At 39.8% G+C, this 25,230-nt stretch overlaps 1 protein-coding gene across 2 annotated transcripts in view; it reads left to right on the plus strand.

Annotated features, from left to right (window-relative positions):
* Nucleotides 1-25,230, plus strand: part of SIK2 (salt inducible kinase 2) — a 57,999-nt gene that overhangs the window by 27,739 nt on the left and 5,030 nt on the right. The window contains exons 5-14 of one of the 2 annotated variants that reach the window (XM_086766151.1): nt 8,886-9,010; nt 11,202-11,325; nt 13,419-13,639; nt 15,168-15,320; nt 17,779-17,943; nt 21,151-21,388; nt 22,181-22,465; nt 22,646-22,806; nt 23,891-24,007; nt 24,712-24,803. In XM_086766151.1, coding sequence (XP_086622277.1) covers nt 8,886-9,010; nt 11,202-11,325; nt 13,419-13,639; nt 15,168-15,320; nt 17,779-17,943; nt 21,151-21,388; nt 22,181-22,465; nt 22,646-22,806; nt 23,891-24,007; nt 24,712-24,803 — 1,681 coding nt within the window. The remainder of the gene's footprint in view (nt 1-8,885; nt 9,011-11,201; nt 11,326-13,418; nt 13,640-15,167; nt 15,321-17,778; nt 17,944-21,150; nt 21,389-22,180; nt 22,466-22,645; nt 22,807-23,890; nt 24,008-24,711; nt 24,804-25,230) is intronic. The other variant, XM_086766152.1, reaches the window with a different exon arrangement.

The following is a 25,230-nucleotide window of genomic DNA, read 5'->3' on the forward strand; positions in this document are numbered from 1 at the left end:
CTGGATTTCAGTTACTGATCACTGATACGCTATGCTGTCATCAAATGAAACTCGCCCATTGTCTGTTCAGTGGAACACCTGTGCATTTGTGAAAATTAAATACAGCTTTGAATTAAGGATGGAGTAGTGAGCTTCTCTCTGTATACTTCCAGCCCCACAAAACTGCCAGATTAAGATGCCTTATAGATGTCTGCAGAAATCATGCCATCTTGATGGTAAAGCTACTGTGTTTGAACCAGATCAGGTAGGAGAGACTGTTATTTTGAAGTAGGTTGTAGTGCTGGTTTGTCTTGCTGGTGGACAGTAAAATATGCATTGACGTCAGAACTGGCTGATCAGCATTCAGTTCATGAAGTGGGTCAGGTTTGTTTGTAACACACTCATACCTTTCCTTTATCAGTACCTCTCTCCCGATTATCTCCTTTGCTCGTACTAACAAAAGACCCATGTGGCTCTGTGAAGCCAGGCAGATTTAATTCTGTTAGTAATTTTAGAAGAATGGATTAATTAGAGCTCTGAAGCTAGTACCCCTTCGAAAGGATTTTTAGAGGTACAAACGAGAGACTCCCTCATATTGCTAGATGCACAGCAGAAGTTGCAGTGGCTCTGGCAGGGAACTTCCATTTCTCAAATTGCAAACGGTTCTGAAATCTTAGTCTGTTTCCATTTGTAACGGGAAAACAGATTCCATTTAAATGATGTATGTTGAAAAAATTATACCTTCTAAATTCAAGATTATTCTAAAGGGGGTAATGAGGTTGAGAAACAAAATACCGCAAATGTTGAGAGCCAATATTTGCAGATTGCACAAACACAGAGTTTATTCAAATGAACACAATGCTGCAAATGATTGTATTTTTTTAACGTGCAGATTCAGGCAAATGTTAAGAAGATAAAGATCACTCCATTATATAATCTCAGTCCTCTGGTAACAAGTCCAATTTCAGTCCTTTTAGAATTCTGTGGCTGGCATATGGTTTTTTTTGAGGGCTGGCACATTTTTCTCTTGAACATCAGTAATAGTAATGTTCTTGTAATCCATTTCTCTGGAATGAGAAATCTTAACAATGTTGTTAGGTTAAAAACTATTGCCTTTGATCCAGAATTATTACAGTAGATCAGCAACTGCAAAGCAGAAACAAGGTGGAGGGCGGAAGAGACAGAATGAAAGACTAGTGATTCTTTTGTAGTTAATTGAATCCTGGCCATTCTAACACCCCAAAAAGTGGGACAACTAAACTGACAGAGCAATAATTAAAAATTGAGGAAGGCCAGTGCACCAAGCATCCAGTATCCTATCTAAATTCTGAACTTCTTCTCTGAAATAGTTTTCATGGATGCTATTAATTCCTGAGTTCTTAAGAAATGGTTTAACATCATTTGAAGACACAAGTGTAGAAAGCATGATGGAAATAAAAAGAGGTAACCATAATAATTGATGGACCCTAACAAATAATGCTGATCTCCCTGCACAGGCAACTATTTTGTCCAACGATACAATATAATAGGATTTCTAAAGATAAGAGCAGATTGCTGAAATATGCAACACCGGTTTTAAGTTCTGTGTTACATGAAAAAGTCCAGTATGAATTAGTAGGTATCTCGCTCTTACTGTGCTTTGTATTGTCAATGCATGCTATTTTCAGCAGAAATTCATAACTGAAGGATACTAGTGTTCCTTCCTCATGAAAAAGGGAAGAAATTGAAGTTTCAGAACTGCAGATCCAAAGACAGAATGAAGGAACCATTTTCTAGGTTTATTAGAGACATACTCCTAGACAACGAGGGATTCCATATTGAGTCAGATTCTATCTAGCACCGACAGGGAGAGTATCCCAGACTGGCCATTTTCTGCAGCCTGTTCTATTCCCCTTGTACGCATCCCTACCTTCAGACTCCAGCAGCCATACTAATACTGTTATATTAGTGCTTATACAGAGGGCATCCTTGGCTGCTCCTTCTAGTATCAATTTCTAGACCATTTATTCATGGATTTGCCTAATAAAACTTAGTCGTCTGTGCTGTCACAAGACCATCAGATGCAAGCCAATTGCTGCTGTTCCACCCTGTCAAGCACTGTCTCAAGTCTAAGTAAGTTCTGTAATTCTATTGCTTAGATAGGGAGCAAAGGTAACAGCCTTGCAAGGATCATACCATTCAGTTCTAAGATGTCCTTGCTTTTGAGCTACTTTTGGTAACCATAAATAAAGCAATTATGTGTTATGAATTTAAGTATGTAAAGATAACAGTAAAAAACAAAAAAAAAATCCTAATCCTAACATAAACCTGAAACTTCTCTTATATACTCTGTTTTATCTTTTGCTGTTCAGATTTTTTTGTGTTTCTTTTTGAAGTGGCTTCCATGTGTTCACATTCACCAAACAGCTAATTTAAGTCCAGTCTGGATAGCCAAAGAGTTTCCCTTTCTTAGGAACTGAAATCTTGTGTATTTAAAGCAGGTCATGCTTTCTGTTGCTGTGCTTACAAATATACATATATGTACTTGTGAATCTGATACGAAGATTTATGAGGGTGGCACCTGAGCAGGAGCTGCAGTTCAGCGATAAAGATTGATCGTTATCTACAGTACTTAAGAGGATGTTGAAAACCTGACAAATTCAAGATAAGTGAAGGGAGAGATCAGATTTAATGATGGCAAAATGCTTCTCAGAGAAGAAATTGCTTCATGTCTCCTGAAGTATTGTCAAGGTTGCCAAGCCAATTATGTGGCTTGGAAGAAAAGTTTCCTCAAAGAGAATAAAAAAAATTCACAACAAATGTCTAGCTGTGATAGGAAAAAGGAAGGTGACATACAAAAATCGGGGCATTTTTTTGGTAGAAGATTTTGTTGTTTCCTCCTCTGTTATTACAGCTGAAGTTGCAGTTGTTTCAGAGCTGAAGAAGGACATAAAGGGAAGAATAGCATGAATGTTAGATTCAGTGTTTCCTATGTGAATGTGGAATCTGAGCTGACCTTGGCCGTTTGCACCTCCAGAGTATGGTGACATGCCAGGATGCCATTGCATAACTGTTCATGCAACTGTCAGGCATTCTGTGTGCTGGCAGAGCATGACACTGTTACAGATCTCGCGTGAAGTCTGACCTTCAAATAGTCTTTCTGGCATTGTAGCCTTCTTACTGATACGCAGTAGGGCTCGCCTTTGATTATGGACAAGTCCCAAAAGTTCATTGCTGTGAGACTGGGTGTTGGATTTTTTGACTTTGAGCTATTACAGTGTTTGAGATTTAACCTCTTGAGGGTTCTACCTGTACCAGATATTTACAGTACTGTAAGATGTTCTCTTGTAGCAAGGCATGCTAATTACCTGGAATACAATATTAATTTAGGGACATTGGGTTAAAAGGGTAGAATTAAGCTTAAATATTTTTCTGTCTTTTAAGTTTACGGGCTGATTGTTGGCAATGCAAAAATAGATGAGGGATAAGAGCACTGCATGTCATCACAAAAATGACAGCTCATCATTAGCAGTCAGCACATGGATACGTCAATCTCTAAGGAGCTAGAGTGACTGTAGATCTGATTTAATCAATCAGTGTTTCCAGCAAACTCAGTCATTTGTATTTAAACTAGAGTTTATCTTTTTAAAAGTTATCAAATTTCTAGTCAGATTTTTAAAGTAAACAATCCACCAAATACTACTATATTGCCCTAGAAGATGATTCTAAATCAAATCTGTTAAGCTAAGTCATGAAATATAACAGTTTTGAAGTTATTTATGCCCCAGAGCCCCTTTAGCAAGCAGTTTGCTTAAGTCTGAAGGCTCTGATCATCATCTTTCTTCAGTAGATTCTCACAAATTTTTTCTTCCAAACTGAAATCATGGGCTGCAGCTCCTTATTTGTCACTAGGATCACTTTAGCAGATTTGATGTCAGATACTCCCTCTAGGTCTAGCTTTGAAGGGAGGATGACAAGGCTGTCTAATGACCAAATCAGATTTTCTAGAACAGATGTTTACTTGTTCAGAACAAAAGCATTTTGGAGAGGAAGGAAAAAAAGTAAAACTGCAACAATGTGGGAGATGTATCTATTACTGTTTTCTGTGAAAGCATTTAATGGGTATGGTTAGTTTGAGATGAGAAGTGAAAAGGATTAATCCTACAACTGTGGGTGACACCGAAGAGCTCCATGGATTGAATTACTGTAAGCAGATCTTATTCATGGAGTGTTAAGGACCTGAATCTGCAGAATTTTTGTTGTAGAGGAATTGGCATGCCAAGTTTCTACTGACGTTAACGCATTGCTGTTGGTGTTAGCCCTTTGTAATAACCTTGCAAATCACATCCCACAGGTATTTTGAACTTTCCAGAAAAGAGCAGGAGTATTCTGTTCCATACTCTCTCTGCTGCATATTGGAAGTGGGTGTCCCAAAATTACTCCCATGGTTAGGCTTTATCTGCACGCAAGGGTTCCTGCAGTAAATGGTGCAGTTAGTGTTCGTGCAATTGTCAGCTCTGGGAATATGTCCTGTGTAGCTGCACCAAGGCGCTTTGGGATCACATCCAACACAGATAAGGATCGGATACTTTTTTTCTACAAGAGGAATTACAAGAATGGCTTGGGAGTTACTGGCACCTGAGAGATCTAGCTCGTCTTTGCAGCAGAGTTACTGGACTTTACCTGGAGTGTAGAAGAAGCTAGAGCAGTTACTTGCCCATTTATCTGTGAAGCAAGACTGAGTTTTCAGAGTACCTGCAGATCCAAATTAGAGGTTTTCCTGGGTGGATAATTACTGGGTTAGTGCAACCGGGAAAAGTTTTTGACAACCCAGTATGGAATTACCTGTAATAAGTAATCTGTAATGGGCTCAGCCCCTGGCCTAGTTTCTTTAAGGGGTCTAGACAAATAAAGAGAAGTCTTTTGGCAGCTTTGGGTTAGACCTAGACATTTCAGGTGTGTGGTCAGGTAGTTGAAAGTAGATGTAGCTCTTTTTCCTATGTTTTCAATATAACCTTGCTGCTGCTGCTAATTAAGCCAGTGTTTTTATCATCCAATCATAGACTAGCCTGATAGGAGTAGCCTGCTTAGTTTTAGACTTGATCTCTTATGATAGCAAATTCAGAAATCGCTGCAATAAGATCTCACAGAATGGCTAGTTTATTTAAAAGAAAAAGCAATTTCTGATCAGTTGTTGAGACAGTGATAAATTATGTGCAGAGTATCGGCCTGTATAGTTAACACTTAAGGAAAAAACACATGAAGCCCAGTGTTTACAAAAGGAAATGAGACTTAGTGCTTCCCCTTATACTCTGATGTATTTGGGTCACAGTACTGAGATGTGCGCAGAGCACATGATGTACATTAAAGGTAGCAGAAAATTTACAGCAGAAGTAGAACATCGGATTTCAGGCCGTGGAAATGTTGAGGCAAAAGTTTCCAGCAGAGAGTGACTGGTTTCTATTTGCTGTTCACAGAATGACCAGGCACTTCAGTTATCCTTGGCCCCGTACCTGGGTCAGTCACTGATTCCTTACTTGAATTTGAGCTAGTCTATTAACTTCTCTGTTCCAGTGTCCTCACCTGTAAAACTGGTATGCTGTTTCACACCCTAAACCCCCGATAAGTGAGACAAACTCTTTAATCAGTACCTTGAAATTCCTAAATACAAACAGCTGATGTATGCATGTTGCAAAATACTTTTAAAGATGCATTTTTTTTGTGGAAGAACACCACTGAGAACTGGTCTAAGTGAGGTTAGACTTTTATATTGTATCTAGCTCTTCCTTCAAGATTACCACTAGCAAGCTTTAGAAAAAAAGGAAGGATAAAATGAGGACAGAATGATGTTGATTGTGTGTGTATAACTGTGGCTGATCTACAGTTACCAGTTGCTTACCTGAATCAAATAGACCACCAACACAAGGTATGTAAAAAAGGCTGCTGCTAAATGGAATAGTCACTGGTTGTATTACCTTACAGTGCGTGTTACCTACGGTAGAGATTTCCATACTGAGAGCTGGACGGTTGCATAGTCTTGATTCTCTATTATTGCCAATTAGTGTATCTCATTAAAGGTAACTAAAAATATCTGCTTATATTAGTGGCACTGTGTAACACAATGGAGAATCAGCAGTGCGATGTAGTAAGGAGCAGAGGTGAGGAAGGTATTAAAGAGGTAGTCTTTTTAATAAGAATTAACCAGTGATACACAAAGACTTGGAATCTCTAAGTCTTGTAGATTTCTTGCTGAAATCTTTAGTGATCTCATAGTTAAAAGAATTAATTATAAGAGCCAAAAGGCCTATGAGATCGTGCTGGTTGTATATGTTTCCCAGATAACTTTTGAACCTGACAATTTGACAGAGAGCAAGAACCTCAAAAGGCCAAAAACATTCCTGCAGGTTCATGTATAGGTGTTAAAGCAGTGGGTGGTATGTCTTACCTGTGGAAACAATTGTAGAAGGAGCCATAAAAATGATAAGAGGGCTGGAGCACCTGTCCTGTGAGGACAGGCTGAGAGAGCTGGGGTTGTTCCACCTGGAGAAGGGAATGCTCGGGGGATACCTTATTGCGACCTTTCAATATTTAAAGAGGGCTTATAAGAAAGATGGGGACAATCTTTTTAGCAGGGTTTGTTGTGACAGGACAAGGGGTAATGGTTTTAAACTAAAAAAGGCTAGATTCAGCCTAGATATAAGAAAGAAACTTTTTATAGTGAAGGTGTTGAAACACTGGCACAGGTTGCTCAGAGAGGTGGTGGATGCCCCCTCCCTGAAAACATTCAAGGCCAGGTTGGCCGGGCCTCTGAGCAACCTGATCTGGTTGGAGATGTCCCTGCTTCTTGCGGGAAGGGGGAGGTTGGACTGGATGGCCTTTAAAGGTCCCTTCCCACCCAAACTATTCTATGATTCCGTACCTTATTACATGCTAAGGAAAATCTTGAGAGACAGAAGGAAAAAAAAAAGCTTTAAAAGCCTCTTCAATTCTGATGTTCCCAAAAATACTTCTGCCTATGTCCATTTTTGATGTATGTTGGAGGAAGACTTCTATTAAAAGAACTACTGGAGCTCTTGTGTCCTTCTGTTAGGAAGGCAGCCAAATACCTTTAATGTTAAGCTCTGTGTAAGTAGACCAGCTTAATTTCCATACTGCTGCTCTAGAACAACTCCAGGTTAACTTTATCTAAGCCTGGTAAGTTTTTGTTTAATATCTCTGTATTGCTTTGATTCCAAGGGCTTTCTCGTGGTTTTATAGCTCATGAGGTATGACAAAGAGAGCCAGGCTCTTTCCTCTGAGTAACACAACTTACACAAATAGAAGGAGATGAAGTGGTACCAGCAGTGCCTGTACTGTGTCTGGTAACCACAGTGTTTATCGGTTTTGCTATCTGCTGATCAGCACCGTAGTGTATTAACATGCCTCTGAGGTATTCAGCGCTTGATAATACTAAATCAACAGCCTGATTACTCTTTATCAACACTGTTGACTTTCTCAGGATTCCTCGACTCACACCAGCATGCAGTATTACTTTGCAGGAGCCTGGTTAGCTACAATGGTAAAAGCATTATCAGCTTAAGAAAAGGAAAACCATCTGTCACCTTCTACTGCATAGTTTGCTCCAGTGTGGAAAAAGTGGCAGGGAACAGTGGAGCAAGTATTTTGATTCATGGTGTGCACATGCGTATCCAAACACTGTGCTCCAATGGCTTTTATTAAAAGCTTGATGAACAAGAGCCTTGCGTATCAATGCTGAGAGTGTCATGGAAGGAGTGTATTCAGAATGGGTATCTGCAGTGGATATAAGAGGGACTATTAAGATTCTGGCAGAAAGAGTAAAGAATGCTAAAGCAAATGATGCATGAACTAAGCAAAGGGAGCGGGAGTGATGGCAGAATATAAGAGGAACTGGAGGATCTGAGCTGTGAAGAGCTGCAGAGACACTGGGAACAGTGAAGTGGAGTGGAAGGCAAGAGAGCTACAGATCAGAGCACCAGAGTGTGGTAGCAGCCACCTGAAATTCTGCATTTTGAAAATAAATTAGTATTAGTTCAGTCATTAAGCCAGCTTCCTCAGAATTAATGCTGTTTGCTGTATTGTTCTAGGGAAAAACAAAACAAAACAAAACCAACAACAACCTGGGAGAACAGGAACAGGGGAAGCTTTAAAAAAATGGCATCAGACTCCCTGTGACTTCATGTCTCTATGCAACAGTGGCTGTCATTTGGCTTTTAACTATTGGATTATTACAAATAGTGACTAATAATGAAGTCTTCATGGGACCCATGTCTGGTCCCATATTAAGCCATATAAAGAAACATCTAAAAGAACTTCTTAGTTGTGGAATGGTAAATTTCAGTTGTAGATTGAAAGGGCTATAGACAATCCCCATAGCAGAGTTTCCTTCCTGGCAAAAGGCTTTGTGTTTTCCCAGGCTTGTTGCTTTTGGCAGAGTTCCTTCCTCCCATCTCCAAACTTCATGCTTTTGTTGTCAAAATTTGTTGTATACTCAGGGCTAGAGAGCACCTAAAGAAAACTCAGGAAATCTCAAATCCAGTACTGAATCTCAGATATCTCTTGGCAAGTAAATAAGCTTGCCAAGTAAGTATGCGTGATTGTCAGTTTGTTGAATTTTAGTGATAGCTGTTTATAAACTTGGATTTAGCAAACTGGTAGAAGTTTACTCAAAACTCCTACAGGTTGTGGACGTTTGCAGGGTATTTTAATAATTCTGTAGTTGTCATGAAAATAGCAGTATAGGACGTTCAGCATCCCAATTAAATATTTTCAGTGGGAGTAGTGATAAAAAGATTTGTGATAGAGCCTTTCAGGAATTAAAGTGAGCTTTCAGGCCTAGTCCATGCATATAATTATTCTTTGTCATGCAGCTAGAGTTTGGAGTGACTTTTCCCTTAATTTCTCAACAGATTTTGGATTTGGAAATTTCTATAAAAGTGGTGAGCCTCTGACGACATGGTGTGGAAGCCCACCATATGCAGCCCCAGAAGTCTTTGAAGGACAGCAATACGAGGGACCTCAGCTGGATATCTGGGTATCGTTATTCTTTTTTTTTAACTGGATTCAAGTCAACTTTTAGGAACGTGGGACAAAGGAATCCTCTTTGATTTTTCTTAAGCTGCAGACAAGCTGTTCCTCTTCAGCTTTATTTCTTGGGTGTCGTAAAACGCCTCTTACCGTAGAATGGAGTTGAAGTGACCTATCCAGGTAGCTCTTAAATGTACACTGTATGTGTCTGTTAGTCCACTAGAGGAAAAACTGTAGCTCCTCCAAAAGCTTTCCTGACTGAATGAATGAACTTTACTTTTTTTCAGTGCATTTAGTATCTTCTGTGTTAAGTGGCTGTGAGTAAGTGGCTTGTAAGGCTGTAAGTTCTTGAGGTTAAAGGGATTCTGAGCTGCTGAAACACAGGAGAGATGATGATTGCTTTACTCTTTGAGTTGGAAACAAGCACGTTTGTGCCACAAACATTTCTACTGCAGGCAGCTTTGTGTTTTTGAATCTGTGTGTCTCCATGCATACTGCTCTAATGGAAGAGGATAGAGAGCACAACCCATGTTCTTATGCAATGGAACAGGGACTAAAATGAACTGAAGAAGTTCTGTGCACCCTTCATGCATTGTCAGAGACTGCTTTTAATTCCTAACTTGGTTTTGTGTGGGGTTTTTTGTTTGTTTTTAATTTAGGCATTCTGGTACTTACAATGATGGTTTCATATCCTAAAGCAACCAGGGACAGTACAATTTGGCAGTCTCTGCTCTGGCATCAGGTTTGCAGTGATAATATTGCACATAACAACACGGACACTGACATTTTGGTCAGAGCCTGTTACACAAACAGGACAGTTTATGCAAAGTCACCTTTCAGCTGCTAATCTAATTTAAATGAATTTAGTTGCATTAACAGATAAAACCTGTGATTTTACATACACATACTTGTGTGTATGCATGTACCTCTATATACATACATATATATGTATATATATAGCTAGATAGATTTTTGGGGTTTTTTTAAAAGGCTAGAGCCTTTCTGAACCTTTAGTAACTGGTAAATAAACGTACAGCAGACCTCAGCTACACTTACTTTTTCAAGTAGCACAGGCACTGTTTGAATGTCAAAACTGAATCTCTGAAATTTGGTAAATATTCTTTAAATATATAAGATCGTCAATCATAACCAGAATCTGCCTGTCTACAAAGAAAAGTGCACCTGTGTTTATATTTAAGATAAAATAATCATCATCTTCACTTATATTCTGAGATGAGTTAAGGATTCTGTATCTCTTTGCAACATCCAATCACAGAACAGGTCTGCTGAAAGGGCTGAGCTTGCAGGAGGAATGCAACAATCCACAGTTCAGTTTTTGACAGGTTAAGGAAGGAAGGAAGTGACTTAAAAATATAGATTTAATTTTAACATTTCTATGTACTTACAAAGTGTTCAGGTGAATGCTGAACGCCTGCTTTTCCCTTTGAGAAATGCAGTGCTGTGGCTGTTTACGCCAGCTGATTGGCATGAGGGTCTGGTGTGGTTATTTCATCTAGTGTGGCGCTATATTTTTTTGGCACATACTGCAAGACTGTTTCCACTTGCAGTGCCAATTAACTTGCCTACTTTCAAAAATGATCTGGCAGTTGGAGGAGAGCTCTTGCCCAGATTCTCCTTTTGCTCATATTAAATAATCCCTCATGCTCAGCACTGCACGCAGCAGTGCAGAATTATTAGTTGGTGTTCCCCTGAAACCTGACTGTTCATGAAGTTACCAGTGTGCCTCTTACCCGTGCTTTTGCAAATTGGTAAATATAAAAGGTTTCCGTTTCTTATTTTCAGTGGCTGCCGTTTGAGGTTTGGTTTTGTTTGAACAACATTGAGATTAATAAAAAGTATCTCTAATTCTCACCGGAAGTTGGGGCTCACTTTTCAGGTATCATTCAGTCCTCTGCGTGGAGCTTCCTGCTAGCAGCCAGAGTCCCTAACTCATTACACTTCAGCTTACCTTCTTATCAGCACAAGGTACTGCAAGCCAGCTCTCTGGGTTAGGTGAGAGTTCTTACGGTTTAGGGATCTTCAGAAATCTAACAAACTCCTTTTTTTATACTCCTTTTTTTATATTCCTGTTTCTCCAGAACAGAATTTTAATTTTTGTTGTGACAAGATTTGGCTAGCCAACCTCAGAGACATTGCCTGTAGCTTGAAAAATTAAATGAATATTCTCCTTTTTACAGAGCATGGGTGTCGTTCTTTATGTTTTGGTCTGTGGAGCATTACCTTTTGATGGACCAACACTTCCCATATTGAGGCAACGAGTTCTTGAAGGAAGGTTCAGGATCCCTTACTTTATGTCAGAAGGTAACATTGCATCCTCTTATGCTCCTGGTGTGGTAAACCTTAAGTAAATTCTAGAATAATCTCTGTTGCAATACAGAAAAGGGTGGTGCATCTGCACACTAGACTGTGGTATAGCAGACTATTCATTTGCAAAGAAACACAAATAAGCCTAGGTGGGCTGTATGCCTTTGGAGTTAGGCTGCTGTTAGGCAAACCAACCCATTTTTCCCTGCACGGTGTGTGGAGATTGCAGTGTGGCTGTGCCTGTGGGGAGGGAGAGAGTTGAAATGGAAGCGGAAGGATATGTCATCCTACTGTGAACAGAAACACAGGGGTGCAGGTGGAGAGACTTATTTGTGTAGTAGATAGCTTTTGTCCTGCAAGGCCATATACATCTTAATGTGGAAAGAAAATATGCTGAGAGCAATAGTGCTGTCATACCCAAGTTGTGGATTGGGCATTTCCTAGTTTTTGACAGCATGTGCTAAACAAAAGCAAAAAAGTGCACAACCAGTTCATATGCCGGGTTCTTTGTCATGTATCAGGCACTCCCACATGTGACTGAGAGATCTTGCTCTCACTTAATTGCCTCATCTGTTCAGTTTCACTCTGCCTTATGCGTGTTCAGACAAGAACAACTTGGGCCATTTTTACACAGGGTTTGATAGCGTCTTTCAGTTTCTCTATATTGAAGCGTGTCTAAACCAGATTACTTCTAAACAACCTTTCAGAATCAAATCCTCTTTTGATATGCTACTTTCTGTGCTTTTTTAAAAAGAGAATTAAAAATATGTTTTTCAGCCCTGCCGCTAAGGGTTCTGTGGTGTAAAATACTCTGGTCTTCCTCTTTTCATTTTTTTGGTGGCATATACTCCTATGCATCACCTCTGAAATGTGTAGGTATAGTGCACTTGGTTACTTTTAGCAATGCCATTACGGCACCATGGCAGCCCCTCAGCTTCCTGGGCACATTTTGTGGCTGGCACTGAACTGTATTGGGTTTCTGTGCCTTTGCTCACATAGGCATTGAAGCTAAATCCAAGTACCTTTGTGTGAGTTGCTATCATTGCTGCTGTGTCTGCAGCGTAGATCACCTGTTTCACAGGCTATTTGCTACTCCCCTTGCTGATCACGTGGTGATGCAGGGAGTGGGCAAAGGTGTGCCTCTTAGCAAAACAATGAAAACAAGAGAGAGAAACAGGAATAAATAGCCAGAAATCTATCTGTAAACTATTTGTCATAACTACCTGAATGGACTGACTTGTAACAACTGTACTGTAGCCACATCCTGGTCAGCTAGAAATGCATGGCAGATTGAAAAGCTACCTTAAAGGAAATTACATCGGCTTCCTATCATATACAAACTGCATGTTCATCTTGCGTGCCCTTATCTTCCAAAAACCAACTGAGATCTGAAGAAAAATGTGATAGTTTTAATGCTGTCTAGCATTTAGTAGTCTGAAAGCAGCAATGGTTTAGTGTGTTCAGAATTATTCTGGCATCTAAAGCTACTGATTGTGCTTTGGTCCCGGAATTAAAACAGATAAACCTTCAGACCCATGGGCTACTATTCATAGCCACGGAGGCATTGTTTTTTCCTTTGTTTTTGTGACCACTAGGGTGGAAATAAAACAAAAAAAAACAAAAAAAAAAAATTCCAGACACTAACCCTAGTTTTTCCCATCCCTTGTTCTATAAGCCTGGATGAGCTATTTCAAACTGTGCTGGAGAAGGATGCTAATTACTCCCTATCACACTTCACAGAGGTTTTTTTGAAGCTTTATCAGTTAATGATAGCACTGTACTTAGAACAGCACAAGCAGCTTCAAAGAGGTATTAAATATTACTATTATCCTCATGTGGGAGCTGTCTAGAAGGAATGGCAGTTAGCTGTACCATACATTTAAAGAAGCGGGGGTTTTGTCTTTCTTAATGTGACTTTTAATCTTGTTTTGAGAGATTGTTTTAGCCTTTAGGAAGTGTATTTAGCACAGAAGTTAGGTAGAAGTAAGGCAGTTTCCTGTTGTCATACTCTATATTTGTAGGTCTTAGGTGAATGTATGCAAGTACCACTTAGCGGGTTGGTGTGTTTTTGGTTTTTTTTCCCCCAACAGAGTGTGAACATCTGATTAGAAGAATGTTGGTCCTAGACCCATCCAAACGGTTAACTATTGCTCAGATTAAGGAGCACAAGTGGATGCTTATAGAAGTTCCTGCACAGAGACCTATTCTTTATCCACGAGGAGAGGAGAATGAGCCTTCCATTGGAGAGTATAATGAGCAGGTCTTACGGCTAATGCACAGCCTTGGAATAGACCAACAGAAAACTATTGAGGTAAATTAGACTGAAACCGGTCCTGGGCAGGACTCCTGTTTTGTTTTTATGGTTAGAACTTATTACCTGAGTTGCTTGTGACATTCTGTAACAGTTGGGGGCGGAGGGGAGCCAGAACTGGTGGTATATTTTACCTGGTCAGACCCTAGCAAGAGCATACATTTGAAACATGCTACACTGCTGCCTCCCTGTCCTACTGATGTCTCAGCAGACTGATCGGGAAGAGGAGAGACATCCCTCCAGAAAGTTTCCTAAAGATTATCCCTAGCGAAGATAAGGCGTCTGTGTTACGCAAACTGCAGGTAAAACATTGTGCAGTAGAGCCCCAGACATCTTCACCTGTGTGCCTTATGCTGGCTGGCCACAGCCAGCTATTTCAGTCCAAGACATCCTTTGCACATAAAGGAAAACATGTGAATGAAAAGGCAGTGCTGTGAAGAGGGGATAACTCCTCTATGTCAGGAATCCAAAAGAGAACCTATGGAAAAGAAGAATGTGTTCTGGTCACCTATCCAAGGACTAGGTGCTGTTCTTTCAGTGTGGTAACTATTTACTTTCATTTAAACAAGCAGCACGCATTGCAAAAAATTTGAGGTTGCAATTGCTTTAAGCTAGAGGACGCACAGAAATATAGCATCCACTATATAAAAAATGGTAGCCCAGTAGGTCTGCCTGTTAAAACTTACTGCTGCTTACAATTGGTAGTTTCTAGAGATTTGTTTGTTAGCTAAGTTAATTCTTAAGCACAGAAGTAAAATAAAGGAGCCATATGAGGTTCCACTCTGCTAGATTTCCCAAGTGGGGTTGGATAAATCATTACTTGTCAAATGGAGAGAGAGGAGGGGATATCAGAACTGAAAGAAAATTAATTTTGGACTTCTAAGAAGGTGTAAAATGAAATTTAAAAAAAAAAAAAGGAGCATAAAAGCAGTGAGCAGTTAAATATCTCTGTCCAATCCCAAATCATGCTTCTTACAAAACGTACATGCCAATACTCCCTGTGGAGTTAACACAAGCATTTCCTTTAGGATGGTTGATACTTTAAACCATTGTGGATGGAGGTTGGTAGTTTTAGTACTTTCTGCTAGAAAAGACTAGTTTCTCTACTTTGCAGAGAGGCTCAGTTCCCCATTGCTTCTAGTGACTTGAAACGGCCAATATATTCAGGATGTCGTGGAGCTCAAAACCTTCTCCAAGTTCAAATCTTTGAGGGTTCAGAGTAGCACCGGAATGTTAACTGCAAGTACTGTAGCAGCCCAGAACATAGCAAAGTCCTGTGAGCTTGCCTGTAAACTAAGGTTGATGCTTTTCTTTGCCTGGCACTCTAGTTTCAAACTTTCTCAGTTCAGGACAACGTTTGCTTACTCCACTGCCTCTTAAAATATTTTTATTTATATATATATATATATATATATATATATATATATATATATATAGTTTTCTCTCTAGATGGCAAGTCTTTATTCTTCCTGGTCTAAAGATGATGCATATTTGGCTGCAGCCACACTTTTGTGCTTCTCTTTTTCAGTCTCTGCAGAACAAGAGTTATAACCACTTTGCTGCTATCTATTACTTGTTAGTGGAAAGACTCAAATCACATCGGAGTAGCTTCCCTGTGGAACAGAGACTTGATGCTCGTCAGCGGCGGCCAAGCACCATCGCTGAGCAGACAGTAGCCAAGGTAAGGTCTCATTCTAGCAGAGGTGGGCTTAAAGCTGTGCAACCCATTGTTCTCTCTCAAAATGGTGTTTCTACAGAGATTTGCTTAGAATCCATTGCTGTTTTCTGATTTCTACAGTATGTAGACTTGCATCATTATTTCGGAAAGACTTTTTTTGGATTTGCCTCCTGTCAGAACTGTATGGTGACATATCAGTTGTTTAGCATGCCTCCTACAATTGCTCCTGCCACCTCTCCTCTCCACCCCTGGGGGAAAAAGGAAAAAAAAAAAAAAAGCCCAAAATGCAAACAATGGGGTTTGGCTTTAATGGGTATCTATGTGGTTTAACCTTAACTCCCAGTTTATTTCCCAGTTAAAGGGAAAGTAAGTACTGTGCTTGTGCTTCTAATTGGAACACTTCAATTTTTAAGAATTTCAGACCTTTTACTGTGAAGTCATGAGTTTAAATGTTAGAGAAATACCATTTCTGGAGACTTTGCAAAGCTTGGAGTGCCTTTAATGTGATTGATAAACGAGCTGTTGAATTTATGGAGAGCTGTGCTAGCATGGGGGCTAAAAGCATGCAGGCTCTACTTACTGTTATAAACATAGTCACTCTAAAGGGACCTGTTGAAAATAAAATTACTTTCTCCCCTGCTGTTCTCTTGATATGCTTTCTGTCTCCCATGAAATGAAGCATGGCAGAGAATAGTAAGGAAGTACCCAAAAGAAAATACTAGGATCAACCTATCAGGTTAAGAAGCCAATTCATTGTGATATCTGAAGTACCCAATAAAAATATCACTCTCATGAGACTCTCAATGGCTTAAGGTTCAGGGATTTGCTCCCAATAATGTAATTTCTTTTAAAATTTGCACCACTTTTTCCTCCTGTGACCCAGCAAGAGTCCAATTTCATGGGAAACTTCGCAGCATGGCTGCAAAACCTCTATGTGCGTAGAGCAAACATGATGACTGACTAATTGATTTAAGTCTTGAGGATGTCACGTGTATGTTATCAAGAGCAATTCTGGTTGCTCCTTACATCTGGTGCCAGCCCTTCTATTGCAGAAGCCTGTCCACTTAGTATCCTCTCTAATTATACCGACTGATTCAGCACAGGCTCTGAGGCTATTTAGTCTGCTTCTTCCCCAGTAATTTTCTTCAGAAAGAAAGGTCATGTACAGTTTACCGTGTCTTATTCCAATAATTCTCAGGTTTTTGTTTTTGTTTTTACATGTTCTTTTGTTTCATTAAGATACACATTGTACAGCTTTTGATTTCTATTAATGCATAACTGGAAACATGAAAGACTTGGCCTACGATGACTCAGATTTATTGTGGTCTCAAGTAAATATTCTCTCAAGTTCACAGCCTCCTAGGTACTGGATTGCTGCTGCATAGAACAAGTGCCCAGACTCCACTTCAAGAGAAATCACAACCATGCTGCTCTTTTTTCGCTTGAGGCAGCAAGACACTGTTCAGTTTTGGATCCTGTTGAAATGAAAGCTAAATCACTCCAGCTTTGAAAACATAGGTCCAGGAACAATATGGCTGACAAAGATTAAAACCAGCTATTTTCTTAGATAGTAGTTCTAATGATAGAAAGATGCAGTATTCAAAAGCAGATTATTAATTATAATATGTACTAAAAGCAAGTGGAGACAGATAAACAAGGAGGAAGAAAAAACCTACTAGAAGTTAGTCCCTTATTGTATCAAGTTCTGGTACTTTATAGCCATATTACCACTTTTTCCTCAGGACTGCAAGCAATCTTCAGTTACCCTGAGTAACAAGATAATTTGTTTTCACACATGGTGGCACCACAGGCTCCTGCATAAGGCTGCTTGCTTCCTTTTGGACAGGCAAGTTGTGTGGATACTGCACTTCAGGAATTTAAGGCTAAGAAACAGTGAAAACCCCTGAAAACCCCTGTTTTCCTAATTGTGCCATCCATGCTTGCCTTCCCTGAGGCACAACTCTCCCTTCAACAGTGCTCCCTCTGCTAATGCATCTTATTTCAGATCCAGACTGCTCTGTTCTTTCTCATGCTTTTTCCTACAGGAATCAGTGCACCTTAGAAAAGTCCTTGAAACTAGCCTTATACCTCTTGGTAATATTAAGGGGGTTTGTATATATAAAGGAATTGTTGCATGTCAGAAGTTGGAGGGCACCAAAGGGTCCCATACACTGTCTTTACTGCTAGTAAATGCTCAGCTTCAATAAGTAGCTAGCTCAATGATATCTGAGATTTAGTGTTTATTTGTGGGGGTTGGGTTTTTTTTTTTTTGGTGGGGGGAGTGGTGCTTTTTAAAAAGTCTAAGGACTAAGAATATAATTCATCAAGAATGAGGAAATAAATCTGACATTTCTCCTGCTTTGGAAGTGGGCTAAGTATTGTTTATTTTTAATTTGTGACTTTGTATGTTGTTTTCTACCTAAAATTATTCCTATTTTGAACTTCTTAAAATCTTTTTTAGGCACAAGCTGTGGTACCTTCAGTTAACTTGCATTCACAAAATGCAAGGTTACTGCAGTCTCCAGGTCTTCCCTCACCTTCAGGAGCAGAAGCTTTTTCATTTCCTCCATCCAGCTGCCAGGGAGAGACAGCATTTATGGAGGAAGAAAGAGTTGAGACACCAAAGGTACAGCTTAAAATCACCCTACGGTATTGTCAAAAATCATTAAGGCTAAAAAAAAATTGTTGCCTTTCAAATTACTGCTTAGTAAAAGCACAGGGAGTGGTAGTAGCTGTAGCTCTTTAATATTTAATTGAAGATGAGTTCCTTCGGACAGGGTACAGTTCACAGTCCTAGCACAAAACTGTCAAATTGGAGCCAGAGCATTTGCTAGTCCAAACTAACGTCACTTCATTGACCTTGGTACGCCTCCTGTGTCTTGATACTTGCAGGTAGCTGAGCTGGAAAACCCTGCTCCTTCTTTGCTTTCAGTAGCTTTTTCTCAGAGACCCAACGTTCTCAACCTGCTCCCAAGCACTAAGCATATGCTGTCCCCAAAACTCTGGTCTCCAGAAAGTTTTCATTCCTGGATAAGCTCTCAGGATAGACACCAAGTCAAACACAAAGACCTTTAGTATCTAAACACCTGATTTGTACATTTCTTGTACTGGACAAAATAAATTTAGGGAAACAGGCACCAATGTAAGTATTCCTTGAACAGCAGAGTTCTAGGTATTCCAGATTCTTTTTCTACTTCTCTCTTACCTATAACTTTTAACAGCTGTGTCATTTTTTTTTTATCACTAATCTGTCTGTTGTGTTCTTTGCTTACATTCCAAACTTACACCACTGTCATTTGTAAAAGAAAAATCAACCTACAAAAGTGGGTTGTTTTCTTCTTCTTCTCAAAGATATTTTTAAGAGCCCTGGAGACTCCTCAGATATAGCTTCTAATACAAAGGGTTCACTGTAAAGTATCTAGAGTAACCTATTCAGCTACTCCTCCAAAAATTCAGACAAATGAGAATAGGAAGGTATAATGGAATCTTCACCATAAGCTTCTATTGCCAGCTAAAGCAATATAATACCATGCACTTAAAATTCCCTATCCCTACCTATTTCACAATAAGCCAGCCAACAGAGTTATATTTTTGTTAATTTTTTTTGTTGAATGATAAATAGCCAGCAGGACCTTCTGAATGTCAAAAACTGTTAGAACTGCAGCATCTCAACAGGTTGTAGCAGTTTTCAGCTAGGCCTTTTCTGTATCTAGGAATGCCTATACAGGCTTCACCAGAGACCATGTAAAATTGCAGCTCCATCTAATGGGTTTTGTTTCCAGTAATCAGACTGGAAGACTTTGTGTAGGCTTTCCACACCTCCACAGTTAACAGACTTAACTGAACTCAACTAATAGGATGTGACAGCTCCACAGCCTTACAAATGTATGGTTACAGCTTAACCCTCTGAAGGGAGCTACAGTCTCATCCATTCTGCCACGCAACTTTGAGGTCTGTGACAATACTCTGCAGGGTAGCAAAGCATAAGTGAAATACACGGGAGTTAGCAGTTAGACCTTTGTGAAGAAGGGGAAATAGCTTTAAAGAATTACATTTATGAAGTATATTATTAGTCTTATGAAGCTTTTGCTGTTCTCTCTCATATCACATCACATAATAACTTTAATTTCAGCATATTGTATTCTGCCCAGTGCCAGCTAGGGGTTTGATTTCATGCTTGCCATTTTGAAGCTTTTATTGCTCACTTACTGCTTAGTTACCAACACTAAGAGTGTGGCCCTGGTTCTCATCACTGTTTTAAGTAACTCCTTGTGTGGTCTCTTACAGGTGGAAAACAAAAAGCAGTTCAAAGACATTTAGAAATTAACATTTCAAACTTTATTTTGCATGCCCTTTCCCCTTTATAGATGTAGTTTGGCCAGAGCAGATCAACAAATGGTGACTACAGTGAGGTGTCAAATCACAATTGACTTGGGAATACTTGAGTGTCTTAAGTATTATAGAAAATGTCTGCTAAAGACTTCCAAGCTCTGATCCATGTGCCATGGTAAACTGCAGAAAGCCATCTGCCCACATGGTACTGGTTCTCTTTCTCTGTTCCAGCAGTTCACTAAATAGCCTTTCCACTGCTTTTGCTGCCACATCAGTAGAAGGCATTTGAATGGGGAAGTCACAAATGGAAAGTAAGGTTTGCAGGAAATTAGGCTTAAAGATAGAATCCATTACATTAAAATAGAGGCAGCAGATCCAGAATTGTCCTGTGCAAGCATCATCATTTTACTGATGCTCAAAATATTTATAGCTATTTCTTGATACTGCTTTAAATATTTTCCTAGAGTACTACCATATAGTCTGCTTGCAAGACCATTTGTTAACAGCTACTGTTAATGCAGTGAAGCCTTTTTTCCAAACATTTGTTTTCAAAATACCAAAGAATTTGGAAGAAAATTCAGGAATGGTTCAGCAACGGTTTTGCATAAAATCACCTGTAGCAATGCCAGATTTTATGGATTAAAGAACACATTCATTTAGCATATTTTACCCAACCTGATCCTACTTGTGACTTGTGCAACAGGACACTAATTAGAGCTTCTAAGGTATTACTGAACAGAATCCATACCTCAAAACTGCATGACATGCAGGCCATGGCCCTCAAAACCCAAGCAGCTGCATGTAGCCAAGAATTACTTAAGGTACAGAAGGATTCAGGACAAACTGATTTGGAGAATAAAAACAAAATTAAAATCCTAGCAGTATTTTAGGTTGGAAAGGTACTTCTAAAGGCCTTCTAGTCCAACCTCCTGCTAAAAGCACATCTAATTTAAAAGCTGGGTCTGGTTGCTCAGAGCTTTGTCGAGTTGAGTGAACTCAAGGAGGTGGATTCCACAGCCTCTCTAGGCAACCTTTGTTTGCAAAGGAGCACCATGAATCGAATGGACTTCTGCTGGAAAGGGTGCATGTATTGTATTATTCTCAAGCATACCTCTGCCACTCTGCAAGAATTGTACATTCCATAAATATTTATATTTGTGACCAAGCTGGCAAAGGTTTTTAATAACTCTTTAAAAAAAAAAAAAAAAAAAAAAAAAAAAAAGCAGACCTGGAGAACATAATACTGTGGAAATAAGAGTATTTAGACTTAGGGAGCTGAGTACTAAGAGAATGTCAGTGGTGATCCTACCTGGCGGGATTTGTTTGTTGCACATAATGCTTAGCAAGTCTGTCTTACTTCAGTAGATTATAGGGGAGGTTCACGCATTTTAAACATCCAGGCTGCCTTCAGTCTACATGATAGGCAGAGACTTCTTGCACTTTGGGGTGATGCTCTATGCATATAACTGAAAGTTGTCCATCTTCTCCTTGTACCATTTAGGTAAATGGCTGCCTGCTAGATCCTGTACCTCCTGTGGTGATTAGGAAAGGATGCCAATCACTGCCTACCAGCATGATGGAAACTTCTATTGATGAAGGAATAGAGACAGAAGGAGAGTCAGAAGATGACCCTGCGCAGGCATTTGCAGCCCTCCAAGCAGCTCGCTGTGGCAAGCGACGTCACACTCTGGCAGAAGTTACCAATCAGCTGGTGATGATGCCAGGCACAGGTACAGAAGGTAGCATGGACATCTCAAAGCTTATTTCCTGCTCTCGGCACTCAATCTAATAAGCCCAGGATGATAAACACTAGGTTTTAAGAGCGACAAGCACAAGACAGTTTTTTGGTTTTGTTACTTAGCATTCGCTATAAAAGCCGAAGGTGGGGGGGGGTGGACGACCAAACTTTAACAGGACACCCCAAAACTTGCTGTACAGACAGTACAAAACCAAAGCGGCAAATACACAGCTGGCTACAGTCATGTACAACCCCAACAGTAACCGATACAGTCTAGCAATTTGGCTTGTTCTTTTTCACATAACTAAATGTCCCCAAATCGTTCGTCCCCCAGAGATGTGCACGCAGAGGATGACAGTGGGGAAACAAAACCCTCTGGATTCTCAGGTATTCCAAAACTAGTGAGATGACCAAGCCTTTCAGCTCAGGCTAAAGTCTTGTCAGGATTTATCTACAGGGGAAAAAAAACAAACAAAACAAAACAAAAAAAAAAAACAAAAAAAAAACCCACACAAAAAACGACCCCACACACCACACCAAACACTCTCCAGACAAGCAGTGAACATCATCTGCATAGCATCTTATTGCTGCAATAATGTAAAAAACAGTAGCAAATCTCCATTCTAAAACTGCAGGTGTTAAATTACAATTACTTTAGGAAACTTGATTTTTTTGTTTCATCTCCTCTAAGAGTCACTGTTGGCAGGAATATCGTGAGCCTATGGCACTTCCTTTGCTTCGCTAAATTACTGCTGCACTTTCCTTTTATTCTGGCTTTTGGTTCTTGTCACAGGGAAAGTCTACTCATTGGATGAAAACTCATCTCTGGGCAGTATTGATTCAGAGTATGACATGGGATCCATTCAGAGAGACGTTAAATTCCTGGAAGACACCCCTTCCTTGAAAGAAATGGTGCTAACTAACCAACAAGCACCCGGAATGACAACACCTTTCATCGGTCTGAGACCTGCCAATCCAGCCATGCAAGCACTCACCTCCCAAAAGCGAGAGACCCACAACCGCTCTCCTGTCAGTTTCCGAGAGGGGCGCAGAGCTTCTGACACATCTCTCACACAAGGTAATTATAACCATCATCATGACCCATTACACCTAGACATGGTAGTAAATGTACTCCATACACAGAAGCACCAAGCCACCTTGTGACTGGGTTGTTACTCAGCTTATCTCATATTTGCTATGCTAACCAGATATGAATTAACCGATTTTCTGACAAGGATTTTGCACAACTCATCTCCAGGAATTGTAGCATTTAGACAGCACCTCCAGAATCTGGCACGAACCAAAGGAATCCTGGAACTGAACAAAGTCCAGTTGCTGTATGAACAGATGGGATCAGAAGAACCTTCTCTGACATCAACTGCCACCCAGTTGCAGGACCTCATCAGTAGTCCACCACAGGTAATTTAAACTAGAAATGAAGTTCAGTATTTCAAGTGTTAATGCTTTGGGACAGATAAGAAGAGGATAAGGTGTTCTGGAGATCTGAAAAGAACTAATTTACAGATGAAGTTCCCTATTGTCCTTTCTGTCTTCTGCAGAATAGAGAACAGGCATTTGCAGGCTAGGCTTTACTATCCTCATGGTGTCAGTGAGATGGTCTTGTTAGCTTTCCAAATCAAACATTACTGCTTTTAATCTGAAGGGTGTTTTAGACTTAACAAAGCCCCTTAACATCTTTCCTTGTTGGAGCTGGTCTGGTATAACTTCAAGAAGTGCAAAAGCTGAGTGATAACAGTTAGCCTGATTTGCCTAGCGAAATGCTAAATAGCTTCTACCAGCTCCCTAGTTACTTGTTTCAAATGGAACAGGTCACAGCAAAGAGGAATGATGAGTTTCTGTTAAACCCCAGAAATAAAATGGGTAAGAAGTACACAGGCACTGTAAGCACCTAATGTTCCAGATGAAGCCTGCAATTCTTAAAGCTCCAGCTGTTACTTTCTGACTGTTGGAAAACTTCAGTTCTGACAGCCACAGAGTTCTAACATTTTCACAAGAATCTCTCACTTGATGTAAACATGCTACAGTGCTCATGGTATTCTCATGACAGCACTTTACTCCCCCCCTATGTCAGCACTCTCCAGCTTGCTAGAGATGCCCACTTCACGTGTATCCTCTCCACTGCTATTGAAAGCTTTTTCACTCACCTTCTGTTTTGAAGCTGTGAAATGAGAGCTGCACAAAAACACCTTCAGAGTTTGGATGGTTTTCTAACCCTGTACATTTACTATTTCAGAGGGCAAGTCAGAAAATACATTCTATATAATATAACTTTAGTTACAGATGTAAGCCCTTGCCATTTTGCAGCACAGATAATTAAAAGCTTTTTAATTTAGGCTCCTTGCCATGCAGTGAAAGTGGTGAGTGACACTAGAGACCAGTCCATATGGCAACTATGAAGCCTCTGTCAGGGGAAATCCTTAAAGAAAGGGTTGAGGCAGAAAGACCTTTTCTGGGATGAAACTTTTTCCTTTTCTCTCTGCAGGAGGAAGCATCTCAGCAGCAGCAGGATGCTGGATCTGCTTTCCCTAATGGTGCACATCCCCCATTGTTATCCAGACGGCAGAGCTTAGAAACACAGTACTTACAACACAGGCTCCAGGTACCATACTTCCCCTCCACTGAATTAAACAAGTTGTTGTAACTACGCAGCAGACGAGCCTTTTAGATCTTATTACTCAGGAAAATCAGTCAAAGGCTCTATTAGCGGAGAACAGCTGAATTTGAAATTAGCTGTATTTTTCTTTTCTCAGACACTGACCCTAATTATGCAAAAAGTATACTATATTACTGCTGCTTTCCTACTCAGTCGGTTACTGTATAGTGTTGTTAAGGCAATTTGAAGTAACTGCTAGTGAATACATATTGTCTGTGTTACACCCCAAAAAGGTTATGCATCAGCATCTGAGAAGCCACTTCTGACACCCTGGGGCTTACTGTTTCTCCCTCTGGTTTTTGGTTGGTTGGTTGGTTTGGTTTGTTTTTGTTTTGGTTTTTTTTTTAACTAATTTTCATATAGCTTTAGTTTATATTTTTTTTTTCCAGCTTGCAGCTTCTCTTCCAGTAGGGAAGAAATCTTTCTATGGATTTGTATGGTACAATCTATCATGCAAAGATATTCTTTGTCTAAGGATTAGAAGCCAATAAGCAGTAGTAGCTGTGGTTGTAGATAGTAGCTCTATTGATAGCTTCTGAAAATGGAGCTGGGCAGTTACAGTCATAAGGGTAGACAAGCTTCTTTCACTCGCTTTCTGGACTAATGCATTAAAGCAACTGCAATTTAAAACAGCACTGCTTTTCTTACAGAAACCCATTCTACTATCCAAAGCTCAGAATACTTGCCAGCTATACTGCAAAGAATTGCCCCGGAGTCTGGAACAACAGTTACAGGAGCACAGGTACAGAGCTTCCAAACTATGCAGATAAATTATTTATTCTTACTTTCAAGAGTAATAAAAGAATGGGAACAATTTTTGTCCATTTAGAAATTCTTTGAAAAATGAAAGCTTCGTTTTAAAATTTGTAAGGACACAGTCCTTCTTTTAAAAGAGGAACAATAATCCTGCCACGTATTTACAAATCTCTGTGCTATGAGCTCTCTCTATCAGTTAATGCTACTAGGGTGCAGGTAAACTGCAAATACCTGTATGTTTCATTTAGTGCTAATGGGCATAGAGAACCATAAGAGGATGTTACCCTACTACTTACATTGTTGCACTTAATTTCACTCTCATCCTCCCAACCACCCACTGTTTATAACATATATATTGCAGTATTTATTGTAAGTCAGAACATGGATGGTGTATTTCTGCCTGCTGGGAAGCC

Source organism: Chlamydotis macqueenii, chromosome 24 (assembly GCF_036417535.1).
Source record: "Chlamydotis macqueenii isolate bChlMac1 chromosome 24, bChlMac1.mat, whole genome shotgun sequence".
In the NCBI taxonomy this organism is placed as follows: Eukaryota; Metazoa; Chordata; class Aves; order Otidiformes; family Otididae; genus Chlamydotis; species Chlamydotis macqueenii.